At 43.3% G+C, this 13,384-nt stretch overlaps 1 protein-coding gene across 3 annotated transcripts in view; it reads right to left on the minus strand.

The window, feature by feature from the left end:
• The window catches only part of plce1 (phospholipase C, epsilon 1), a 324,372-nt gene that overhangs the window by 47,549 nt on the left and 263,439 nt on the right, over positions 1-13,384 (minus strand). For all 3 annotated transcript variants that reach the window (XM_060841909.1, XM_060841907.1, XM_060841910.1), the window contains exon 19: positions 12,424-12,553. In XM_060841909.1, the coding sequence (XP_060697892.1) occupies positions 12,424-12,553 (130 nt within the window). The remainder of the gene's footprint in view (positions 1-12,423; positions 12,554-13,384) is intronic.

Consider the following 13,384-nt stretch of genomic DNA (forward strand, 5'->3'; position numbering starts at 1 on the left):
GAAGGGAGATGGACAGGTGGGACAGGTCAAGAAGACACTACTGAGCTGGAAGGTTGGAACTGGGGTAAGGTGGGGGGGTGGGGAAATGAGGAAACTGGTGAAGTCCATATTGACGCCCTGGGGTTGCAGTGTTCAGAGGCGTTCTTCCTCCAGGCATCGGGTGGTGAGGGAGCAGTGGTGAAAAAAGCCCAGGACCCGCATGTCGTCGGCAGAGTGGAAGGGGGAGTTGAAATGTTGGGCAACGGGGCGGTGGGGTTTATTGGTGTGGGTGTCCTGGAGATGTTCCCGGAAGCACTCTGCTAGGAGGCATCCAGTCTCCCTAATGTAGAGGAGACTGCATTGGGAGCAACGGATACAATAAATGACATGTGGAAGTGCAGGTGAAACTTTGATGGATGTGGAAGGCTCCTTTAGGGCCTTGGATAGAGGTGAGGGAGGAGGTGTGGGCGCAGGTTTTACAGTTCCTGTGGTGACAGGGGAAGGTGCCAGGAAGGGAGGGTGGGCTGTTGGAGGGCGTGGACCTGACCAGTTAGTCACATGATCTACGTGACATATTGTATCTGTTGCTCCCAATGTGGTCTCTTCTACACTGGGGAGACTGGATGCCTCCTCACAGAGCGCTTTAGGGAACATCTCCGGGATACCCGCACCAATCAACCCCACCGCCCTGTGGCCCAACATTTGAATTCCCCCTCCCACTCTGCCGAGGACATGGAGGTCCTGGGCCTCCTCCATTGCCACTCCCTCACTACCTGACGCCTGGAGGAAGAATGCCTCATCGTCCGCCTCAGAACATTTCAACCCCAGGGCATCAATGTTGACTTCACCAGTTTCAGCACTGTCCCCATGACCTGTCCTACCTGCCAATCTCCCTTCCCACCTAGCTGCTCCACCCTCCTCTCTGACCTATCACCTCCATCCCCACCTCCATCCACCTATTGTACTCAATGCTACTTTCTCTCCACCCTGGCAGCTTCCTGCCTCTATTCCTGATGAAGGGCTTTTGCCTGAAACGTCGACTTTCCTGCTCCTCGGATGCTGCCTGACCTGCTGTGCTTTTCCCACACCACTCTAATCTAATCTCTGATTTCCAGCATCTGCAGTCCTGGTCAAGGAGAAGTCAATGTCAAGAAGTTCCTTTGGGTTTAGACTTCAAAATAACACTATTTATTATATCTTAATATTAAACACTGCTGTACATGATGATTATACAGGGTCTGACTAATAGTTACATTAAATGGAGATGAATATACCTTGTTCATGTTAGGCGCTTGCATGAGTCTTCCAAGTGCATTCTAACTTCACTTACACTATGCTATTTATACTCAGTGATGGGCTGCTCCCTAGCATCATTGCAAAGTTGTTCCAAGGTTCTGAAGCATTTATATGAGAAGAACCATGCTAAACAAGAATGAATCCAGTGAACTCTGGACCCTCCAATTTTAATAAACCTGGGGTGAAGAGAGAGCCAAATGGGAAGTGGGCCAAGTACAGGTTGATAGGTTATGTTACGTAGAAGCGGGCAGGATCCAGATTAAGGACCACCAGATAGACCACTAAGAGCCTGAAACACTTAGAATCATAGTTTCCCTAAGTGTGGAAACAAGCCCTTCAGCCCAACGAGTCCACACTGACCCCTCCAAAGAATAACTCATACAAACCATTCCCCCTATTCTATATTTAACCCTGCTTAATGCAGTGAACCTACACATCCCTGAGCTTGTTGGAATTCCTGCTACTACTGACTTATTGACTGGACTTTCTGTACAGTGGGCACAGGAGCCTCATATTAATGGCCAAGGCTTGAAACCACTACAGGCTGGTTTCAAAGTAAAGCAGTGGCTAAAATACCCAGGCAAATATGGCACAGGCCAAATTCTCTGGCACTGCCAATCAGTGCACCCTCAATCTGCCTATGAAATAGGGATGTTGAATTTAGGCCCCTTCATGATTGCAATTTCACAATTAGTGGTTCACACTCCTGCTGACTGCTTGCCTGATTCCTAACTGGGTGAAAGGTGATCTTGTTGCCATTTTAGCAATAGGCTTATTGGAGTGAATCATGCACGCAAGTCTGCCACATGTTTTGCACATGGAATTTTCCACCTGGACTGCAGACAGGATGCAACCTCTGAAGTGTGGAGGAGGAAGTTGCAACATCACCGCAAGTCAAATGATGCACTGGCTTACAACAAAAAGAATGATATACCACATAATGTACTCTGTCAATGTGGAGAGGTATCCTTCAAGTGTTCACAGTGTTAATTGTAGGGAAGTTAACACAGGTTGATACAGTCTTGTTGCTTTGTCAGGATATTGTAAGGATTAAAATCTGTTTGCTCAGTTCCAGTAGGCAACCAGCAATTCCAAGTGACTCTGTGTCCATGAATAAAGTATGCATCTGGAATGTGATGCTTGGGTGTGCTCAATCTGCTGTTTCTACTTTATCTTTTGCAAATATTGTGGGCAAGGTCAACTCATTCGATTGAGGCAAAAAAAAAGCATTTAGAAAACAGTTATAATGGAAAACTTCCTTCACTGGCACTGATGGTGACAGAATGATTAATGTTGCGAATATACTTCCAACAATGTGCCAACTGAAATATTTATGTGCAGTGGCAACATTATTCCATGTCTTATTCAGTAAAACCCATTTCAATACCGTTTCTTTCCAGAACATCTGGTGAACAAAAGAGGTGAACATCTGCCCTAGAGTTTAGGTGAAAAACAGAAGCAGAAAATAATAAGCTGAATACAGAAAAAATGTAAAGAATTTATAACCTCACCAGAAAGCTATTAATGGTTATTAAGTAGAATAAATCAGTTTAATAAGAAAGGAAGGGGAGCTATGTTTCACTTTGATTAGATTAGCAATAATCGTGTGGCAATTATTAACTGTTTTGTGTGGACATTACCACATTTTAATTACACAGCTTGTTAATAACAGCATTCCACATCCCCACTGCCTCAAGAAAGCAATCAACATAATTAAAGACTCCTGCCACCCCAGTTCTACTGTCGTTCACCCTCTCCCATCCAGCAGAAGCCATAAACGTTTGAATACATGTCCAAATAGATTCAAGAACAGCTCCTTCCCTGCTGTTATCAGACTTTTAAATGGAGCTCTTCAATGTTAATTCTGGCCTCTCTGTGGCTGCAATACTATATTCTGCACTCTGTTCTACTACCCCTGATGTATTTTGTATGGTACAATCTGCACACACAAAACAATGCTTTTCACTGTATCTTGGTACAGATGGCAGCAATAAATCATCAATCCAGAAGATACACTGGAATTAGATTAGATTACTTACAGTGTGGAAACAGGCCCTTCAGCCCAACAAGTCCACACCGACCCTCCGAAGAGCAACCCACCCTGATCCATTCACCCCTTCACCTAACAGTATGGGCAATTTAGCATGGCCAATTCACCTAAACTGCACATTGTTTTGGACTGTGGGAGGAAACCAGAGCACCTGAAGGAAACCCACGCAGACACAGAGAAAATGTACAAATGCCACACAGACCATTGCCTAAGGTGGGAATTGAACCCAGGTCTCTGGTACTGTGAGGCAGCAGTACTAACCACGGTGCCACCATGCCGCCCAAATGGTTTCTCAGCTTGAATTTCACCTCACAATGCAAGAAACCTCATAAGATAACTGGCTAGTAACTACTTCTATTCTTATTCTCTATAGCAATGTAATGTCAGTTTATCAGAAACTTCTAGTTGGTCAGTATTTCTGATATTTGCATGAGGCACTATTAAAGTATCGGCAGGACTGTTTATCCCAGTGCCTCTCTCTTCTTCCAAGGTAAGATGTGATACTGGGATAGCAGTGAAAGGCTCACGAATCACAACAGTCATACATACCAGAGACACTAAGCAAATCAGGCAGCATCTGCAGAGAGAGAGAATTAATGGCAACTAATTTTCTTGCCTCAGGCTGGGATTATTGAAACCATGGATGGATTACTTTCTGCCATTTCTGCTTCCTGCACTCCCCCTTTCAGCATTCCGCCACATCCTGGATTAGCTATCCATGGAATGACCAAGATTGAAGGGTCCAGTTTGGAGGTTTTTACGTACTGAGGGAGGCAGAAAAACTGCAGGAGTTACATCTCCTGCGCTATCATGGAAACTACTTGGTAAGGACTTGGGGTGACTGAGAAGGTGGGACAGGATGTTATGGAGGCTGTGTTGCCTCGGAATGCTAAAAGGGGAGGGGAAGATGTGGTTGGTGCAGGCATCTTGCTATAGGTTGGAGAAATTGAAGAGAATGATCCATCCAAGGCCCCAAAACAATCTTTCCTGTTGAAAACCAACATCTTGCAATTTACCGTGTTCACTGTTCACAATATGGCTGGGAAGACCGATTATAAACCGAGTATAAACTATTTACAGCACCCCTCTCTGCAGTCCGCAGGTGGATCCCTGAGCTTCTGGTGAGTTGGCATTTTCCATTCTCCACCTTATGATCACTCTGCCCTCAGCCTTTTGCAGTGGCCAAGATAGATTGAGAAGTTTCATTTCATTCTTTGATTTGGTTCTTTGCAGTCTTCCAACTGGAACCTCTGCCCCCATTTTGTTTCCTTTCACTTTGTAGGTTTTGGTTTTACTATTCTACCTGTACTTGCATTTCCGGACAGAAACTGTTCATCATTCTATCATGCCTACCTCCTCGTCTGTCCCATTGCCACTCCCTTTTGGCTTCACTTCGCCAAAACTACATCAACCAACCTCCCTTGTCTTGTAGACCTTTTTTTGGGTCTTTTTCTAACTCTTCCCCTTTCAGAGTCTTGAATCTATCACATTTCTAACTTCTCCCTGTTCTGTGGAAGGGTTTTCCTTTCCACAGAAGCTAGCTGGCCCAAGTATTTCCAACATTTTGTTTTTTTATTTCTTTAAATTTCATATCCTCAGCATCTGCTGCAAGTTTTCTTTTGAGTCAGATCCGCAAAGTCAAATCCCAAATTATAACACCTTGAAAGTGTTAAGGTATCTCCAAAATGGAAAGGCTGCATCGAATTGACGGTTGATAATACAGGCCCACCCTAGCCCTGCCATCCCCACATTGCAGCACCATCAACAGCCTCGGCATTACAGCGATGAAACTGGGACTTTTACCTTCTTGGTCATTCACAGCAGAGGAGGATGCAAGAAGGGCATCAGCTACAGGAGAAGAACATAAGACAGAGAGGGAATAAAAGCAGAGAGTCAGAAATTAGTCAGCACAGTGAGTTTAAGAAATATTAAATGTTAGTAAAACTGGAGAGAAATGAATTACTACTCAAGGAAAACCACAACAACTTGTATTAATATTGTGCCTTTAACTTAGTAAAGAATGCCAAGAAATACACTGCCTAGGGCTCCAGCAGCTAAAAGCATGGCTGCCAAAGGTGGAGTGATTACAATCAGGAATGAACAAAGGACCAGACCTGGAGGAACGCAGACAAGGCTGGAGGGGCTGCCAGAAATTGTAGGTGCAGAGGAATGGAGGGCTGTGGGTGTGGGAGAAGGCCACGAAGAGATTTGACAATAGGGATGGGGATTTTAAAATTGAGGTGTTCCATAACTGGGAGGAAGTGCAGCTCTGGGCAAACAGTCTAATGGGAGAATAGGATTCAGTGCGAGTAGACCAATTGCATTAGAGGTTTACAAGAGTTAATGTCTGAATAGGACAAAGGGTAGAAAGCTGGCTTGGAGTGATTTGGAATAGTAGAGCCAACGATGGATGATTGAGGGTTTTATCAGCATAGAAGCTGATGTGGCTGTGATGTCAGGCAATTTAATAAAAGCGGAAGTAGATGGCATTACCGACGACATGGATATGTGGATAAATGATCAGCTTAAGATCCAATGTGGCAGCAATGTGACAATCTGGTTCAGCTCTGGATCACTGTAAATAATTGTAACAAATTCAGTGGTAAGGGAGCTGGATTTGTGATACGGAGTATTAACAGTGTGTGTGAGGAACACACAACTGAGTAATCATATTAACAATAAAGACAGAGTGCTTTGAACATAGGTCGTTGCAATATTACCAGAATTACTCTTATATGACTGGCAGCTTCAATCATTAGGTGCATTTTTAACATACAACAGGGTATGAAGTGCTTACAAAGAAATTCCCTGATGGGAAATCTCACTTTCTACAGATGTTGCTCCCACAATTTCCATATGCAACTGTAGTTTGGACATGGCTTTTGGAGTTGGATTTTCATCTCCCTGACAAGATGATAAATGCCTTCCAAATGCAGATTTTTTTTTATTTTGCAGGGGAAACGATTTCCTGGCCACGTGTCATTTTCATGTGGCCTTTTCACAGATCGGAAAAGAACATCTTAAGTGCAAAATGAATTACTTTTTATGTCAGGTTCCTATTGTGAGGGTCACAGGAGCAATATGTCCCCACCTGCACATTATTTTTGAATGCTCTTGTGGGTTTTGGAAGTCCAAAGGAAGTATACCTTCTTGGAATGTTAATGCCCATGGCAGGGAAGCCTACTGAGGAATCAGGAATATTCTGACACGTAACGTTAAAACATTTTAACACCTTCAATGTTATAACTGAATGCTGTATTGTAATGCAGATATGTGCTAATGCAGTGGTTCATCCTTTGGATATTTCCTATAAGAGCCAATTGTTCATTACATTGATGCACATTGTGTAAATGTTGACATGTATTATAGTACTTCATTCATTGGAGAAAGAACCATACTACAGTGAAAAATGTTAGAAAACCATCCTGTCACTTCTGGTCCTGTGATTTCAATGTACAGTCAGCCCTGTCTTTGAAAATGATTCTCTTGTTGTAAGTTAAGAGAAATATAAGCGCCTATCCTTTCAAGTGATAGATAGTGAATTTGCATTAAAATGGAAATTTAATGCCATCTATTCTTTCAATTTCATGGTCTTCTCACTGCAATTTAATGTTTGGACACCTATGGCTAACATGAAGGCTTGACTGAGTTCTAGAAGTAGTTAGCTTAGCAAATAGTTTATCGAGGTAACTGCTCAACAAACAATTGATAATATAAGGAACTAGAAATAAGCTGATCTACCTTTGATAAGAGTTCTGACAATATGATTGTTTGTTTACAAAACATAATGGCACTTACGGGATTAACATCCCTTCCAAAATAGCACTGCTGGGGTCTTGTGGCACAGTGATAGTTTTCCTATCTCTGGATTAGATAACCAAGGTTCAAGTCCCAAGTCCCACTTATTCCAGAGATATGCCATTGCTCATCTGAACAGATTGATTACAAATATTTCCAAAGAGCACTGAGGATGTACCTGCACCAGGTGAATGGCAGCAGTTGAAGGTGGCAGTGACAGTTTCCACTTGATCATTGGCAATTATGTATGGGCAAGAAATACTAGCCTTCTCAGCAATGGTAATATCTTACAACAACCTTATTTTCCCTGCAGAAGGAAGGTTTGATCTTTGAAACATCAAAGAAAGAGGTTTATGAGAGTCTTATTAGATTGTTTCAGGTTTGTTTTTACGTCTGTAAGGAAAACAACTTCAATTGCTATTGCATGGCTCCTGCAAATTGTATATACTGGAGTAGAGGCTATGGTGGATACTTGGGAGGTATGGGGCAGAATAGGAATCTGAGAGGGCAAAGACAGAGTCAATGGGGGCATGGAGAGGTGAAGGGGTACATGGGGGATCTGAGGGGGCTTGGAAGAGTCAAAGGAGGGATTTAGAATGATGCACAGAGGATCAAAGAATGGGAGCTTATGTTGAGGAACAGAGGAACATGGAGGTTGGGTGAGGGTGGCAGAGTGAGATTTAGGGGGTGTTTAATTAATATTGGGAGCTGGGTTTCCATCTCTGAGAACTGAGGGAGGCCTTCTATCCAGCCCAACACTGCAGCTCACTGCTTCATCTCTCCAACATGCCTTTCAAACTACTCTCAAATACAAGCTCTGAAGAGACAAAAATCTTGGGCAATATTGTCACAAGTCAGAGGTGTACATTTTAAAAGCTGGGGGAAGAATGGCGCTGTGGTCATGTTGCTGACCCAGTTATCCAGAAGCCCAGTCACTGCTCTGCAGCTCGTGGAGTCTGTATTCAATTAAAAACACTGGAATTCAAAAGGTAGTCTCAGTGACCATGAAACTTTTATTGATTGGTCATAAACACCCAACAGTAATATCATTAAGGGAAAGAGTTCTGCCATCTTTTCCTGGTCTGACCTACATGTAACTCCAGAGCCACAGCAATGGGTCTATCCTCTGGAATGGTACAAATTCAAGGGCAATTCGAGTAATAGATATTGGCCTTGCCAGTCCCACCCATGTCCCATGGACGAATCAACGAGGGGAAAGGGCCCATTCACATTTCACACCCCAACATCAAATCAGTCTTTCTGCCTTTGAAACAACTTGAACCTCATATTCCCAACCTCCTCATTCTTCAGTTTTTGTTTCATACAGGAGCAGCTATAATACTCTTGAGGTGGAATTGACACTTCAGGCTAGTTGTGTGTGCAATAGGTATTAACATCTGTGAACACCTAATAGTTAATGTGGTTTAGACTGTTGTTTTGGCATGACAAATATGAATACAACAGCTGACTCAGTGTTAGTCTGGAAGACCTGAACTGCATTAACTAAATTACACACTTGATAATTATCTTGGCTGGGCGTGTTAATCTCAGCATTAACATTTAATAGATATTGTTACCATATGGATGTTTTTAGGCTGCATTAAACTCTGGAACAATTAAATATAATTGTCAGGTTGTTCAGTCACATAGTGGCAGCAGTGGTGCTGGGCGAGTCATTAAGACTGCACTGATGAGTGGTCAACCTGATGCCCCTTACGGAGACAGATGAGTAACAGCAATGCCTGCCCAATGCTGCCAATGAGCTGACCTATTGGGAGCATTCCTCCCCAGTTTTCCATTACTTCTCTTTCTCTTACACGTGTTGAAGTGTTTCATTCAACAGACAACTCGTGCCCGACAGGGTAGTTAACAGCACAGTCCAGTCAGTTAGACCCCAGAACAATGCTTACACACGTGTGCCTATTCCAGAGTGGGTTATGGCTACACTTCACCATAGGGCAAGGACAAATAGTAAAGAATGATCAGGTTTATATACCCACTTCATGAAGGTGCTGAGCTAGAGGGGGAGGTGAGTCCAAATTGAATCTGTGTTTACATTTATTTTTAGGAATTACATTCGCCAGAAGCTTGTTTCTTGTAGATCCCTGCAATATAATAAGTTGAAATCTAAAGAGATTTATTTTGCTAACCAAAAGTCAACATATGGAGTTTGGCCACTGATCAGCCATGATCTTACTGAATGGTGGAAGAGGCATAAGGGGCTGAATGGTCTACTCCTGTTCCTATGTTCCTAAAGCATGATTTCTGCACCATTTACTGAGATTACTTCTATGCTAGTAGATCCATGTCTTGCAGAAAACTGGATTCAGCCTTTGCCCTACCCTGTGGAATGGTCCATGCCAACAAATTATGTTCCCCACACATGGGTCTAAACACCCACCTGAGCAGCAGAAACCCAGGTCCAATTTTCAATCCAAGGTCACGTGTGCAAAAGTGAGAGAAATCCTGACTATTTTCAGCCTGGTGTGGGGGAAGAGGTATGGGTGCAACCTAGCATCAAGGTAGGTGATTTAGTAGATCTGAGGAGTCTGTCAATCTCTGAGGTGGGCAGGGCAGAAAGCCAATCTCAGGGCTCTCACTCCATGGCCAAAAATTAAAATAAAAGACTAAAATAGCCTTCCTCCAGCCTCCACACCTTCCTCACTGCATTTCACACACACATGCCTTCTGATGCCCACTACCCATCTCCTACAGACTCTCATAGCCCAAATGCAACCCAATACCCTTCAGCAACTCCCCCCATGGTCCTTCATACCCACTATGCCATCTTAGTGCCTAGTTCCATCCATCATTTTTATCTAATTCACCTATAATGCCAATTCACCTTGAATAAGTAATCATGCATATTGAATTTAGAAAAAGATTGATTACTTTAGATCACGGTCTATTGAGGAAAAATCCACATATATAAACACCTTTGACTCGTTTTGACAGTTCTTGACAGGTTGGACAGTTACAAGAGGTTAACGCAACCCTTTTTCATAGCTAACAATCCTAAAGGCCATCTGATGCCTGCCTCGAAGGAGACCTGATTGATCCACTCCACCCCGAAAGGGTCTGTGACCTCCACCCTCAAAATGTTGTGAGACCAAGGAATACTCTGGCTATGCACTGAGATCTGACCTCCTACCTGGACCTGGTCTGCACACTCGGGTTTCCTAACACAAAGATTAGATTTGAGCGGAGGTAGCTGTACATTAATACCGTGACTGCCTCTATGAATTGTTTGTATGCAAGCTTTAGACTACCCTCGTTCTCACCCCCGCAGGAATGAGCAACATCAGACCAGGAAATGAAACTCAGATTCTGGGGGTATTCTGCCATTTTCACTGTGGTGAAGAAAATCTCCTTTGTGGCAAAAACCTGAGCTTCAATGCTATGATTTTGATCAATTAAGAAACTTAAATTAGCAGCACACATCAGGTCAACATCCGGAAACTGTTGACAGAATCAGATCAATTCAATATCTTTTGAAGCTGCAAGCTCCCCACAAAATGGACATCAAAAGATAAATGTTAATGATTCTTTGTGCCATTCAGACCAATTGAAAGTACAAGTGTATATGGGGCTGGAAATGGGCACACTACATGTTGTATTTATTGTCAGTGCTCTTCCAACCGTACAAATTCCAAGAACACGACACATCTCCAGCTCTAGCCCTTTCTTCAACCCCCCACTATTGGTGTAGGTTAGTAACTCCCTACCAGAAGAACCAAAGGAGATAAAGAAACCAATGAATTAAAAGCAAAAGTGTTTGTAGGATGGCTGTCTAGTCAATTCTTCAAGTGAGACATAAACATGCAATAGACTGACAGGAGAAATGAATAAGATAATAAGAAGTAGAACTAGGAGTAGCTCAAGCTCCACCATTCAGACAGATCATGGTGAATCTGATTGCAGTCTTAACCTTACTTTCCTGCCTGCTCCCTGGCAAAGAGAAAATGTGAGAACAGAATGGCAGTTAACATTAAACAGAACCCAAATATTGGCAATTAGTATGTAAATATTAAGTGCTTATAAGAATTAGGACATGGTTATTGGAAACAAAGAAAGTGTAATTAATGGTTATCTTGCAGCTGGGTTTGCTGAGGAAGAGAATGCAACCAAAATACTTACAGAGGATAAGTCCTCGAGGCAAAATGGCTTGTAGAATAGACTCCCTACAGTATGGAATCAGGCCATTCAGCCCATCAAAGCCATACTGACCCTCCAAATCCCAACTAGACCCATCCCCATCCCTGTAACCCTGCATTCCAGGTTGCTAAAGGAGATGTGGGTTGGATTCAGGGAACACAGATTTAAGGTGTTCAACCAGAGATACTAGGTGATGTAAGGAAGAGTGTAGCAAATGGGAATGGCCTGTAGTATGAGACGGTGGTGAAAGCAAAGGTGATCAGTGACTTCAAAAGAAAATTGGATGAGCACTAGAGGGAAATATAAATGTGGAGCAAAACAGAAATAGAACAGGGAATGGACTAACTGGGTTGCTTTTGAGAGCTGCATCAATTTGATGGGTTAGATGATCTTTTCTGTGCTATTGTAATTCAACACTGGTGACCAGGCCCTAAGTTCTGCAATTCTTTCCCTAAGCCTTTCTGACTCTCCATCCCCATTTAAAACCACCAGACAAAACTGGTTCCCTTCCAGTCACGTGTCTTTATAATGGCTGTGGTGTCAATTTCTGTCTGAATTCACCTCAGTGAAGCAACAATGCCAATTTCCTCCATTAACTACGCACATTGAAACTAGTTGTTGGTGTCAATTAGGGTGAAAATTAAAGAGCACTCCCTTATTTAAATGCTCATTCCCTCTTTGACTGATTCAACTGCCAATCTCTCCCAGAAAGCAGAGTGTACGAGATTCTGACTAACGAACTTTCACGAGGGGATGATTCATCCATGGTTCTCTGACAGGACAGCTGAGATTGGGAATTTCCATGTGGATACAAGTGAGCATTTGTTTCCTAGAACGGAACATCGCCTTGTGATTGTACAGTTTGCTGTGCGTGGTGAGACACAACTCCACCTTATTCAGCTGACACTCATATTCACCCTGCACTGGGATCTTTACAAAGTAAAACAGTGCTCCCGCTTTGCTTTATCTCGTCAGTATTTTTAACGATCAACTGCTGGGACATCAGTCTAAAAACATACCGATACAATGCACATTCTTACAAAGAACGTGAATCTGAAAACAGAACATGAGACTGAGGAGTGCTTCTGTTTTAAACAAAGGTGTGGTTTCAAATCAAGAATGATCAGACACAATATGTTTTCTACCGTCAGAGAGAGACTCATAGTCATAGTCGTAGTCATCGTCTTCATCATCTTCCTCGTCATTGTTTGGGCTACCTAGACCAGTTGGGTTGCCGTTGCTGGCCTGTGCCTGTAGGTTGGCCAGCTGGTGAGCCTGTGAGATATAACACATCTGTCAGTACAGCAGCATCAGCACAGCGACTGACAAACCAATAAGCCATGCAGAAAATGCCAGGCAATAAAAACATGGAACCTTCTCACCCAGTCAAGCCCTCGAGCAGCGATCACTTGAAAAATTCAGAACTGAGACTACCAGACCTTCACTGGGTGAGGATATTGAGCATTAGGCATAGGTTTGTAAAAGACAGACCATACTTCACGAATCAAGCGGAGTTTTCTGACAAGTAAACTGGGAATGCTTTATAAAATCTTCAAAGTCTGGGGCGGCATGGTGGCTCAGTGGTTAGCACTGTTGCCTCACAACATCAGGGTCCCAGGTTCAATTCCAGCCTTGGCGACCGACTGTGTGGAGTTTGCACGTTCTCCCCGTGTCTGCATGGGTTTCCTCCGGGTGCTCCGGTTTCCTCCCACAGTCCAAAGATGTGCAGGTCAGGTGAATTGGCTATGCTAAATTGCCCGTAGTGTTAGGTGCATTAGTCAGAGGGAAATGGATCTGGGTGGATTACTCTTCGGAGGGTCGGTGTGGACTGGTTGGGCCGATTCTACACTGTAGAATCTAATCTGTTGTGACTCTGGGAATAGTAAGGCCTGATTTCCAGCACGTTGCCCCAGTGAGGTGTAACAGCATCCAGTTCTGATCAACACACACTTGAGGGGATATCCCAGAATGGACTCAGGGATGATGGAATTTAACAATAAGATTAGGTTGGAGAAACTGGGGTTGTCATTTTTGCAGCAAAGGCGGTTGAGGGGAGATTCATAGAGATGCATGTGATTGTAACAGACTTTGGCAAATTAAACAGAA

The sequence above is a fragment of the Hemiscyllium ocellatum genome, chromosome 22 (genome assembly GCF_020745735.1).
Source record: "Hemiscyllium ocellatum isolate sHemOce1 chromosome 22, sHemOce1.pat.X.cur, whole genome shotgun sequence".
Classification (NCBI taxonomy): Eukaryota; Metazoa; Chordata; class Chondrichthyes; order Orectolobiformes; family Hemiscylliidae; genus Hemiscyllium; species Hemiscyllium ocellatum.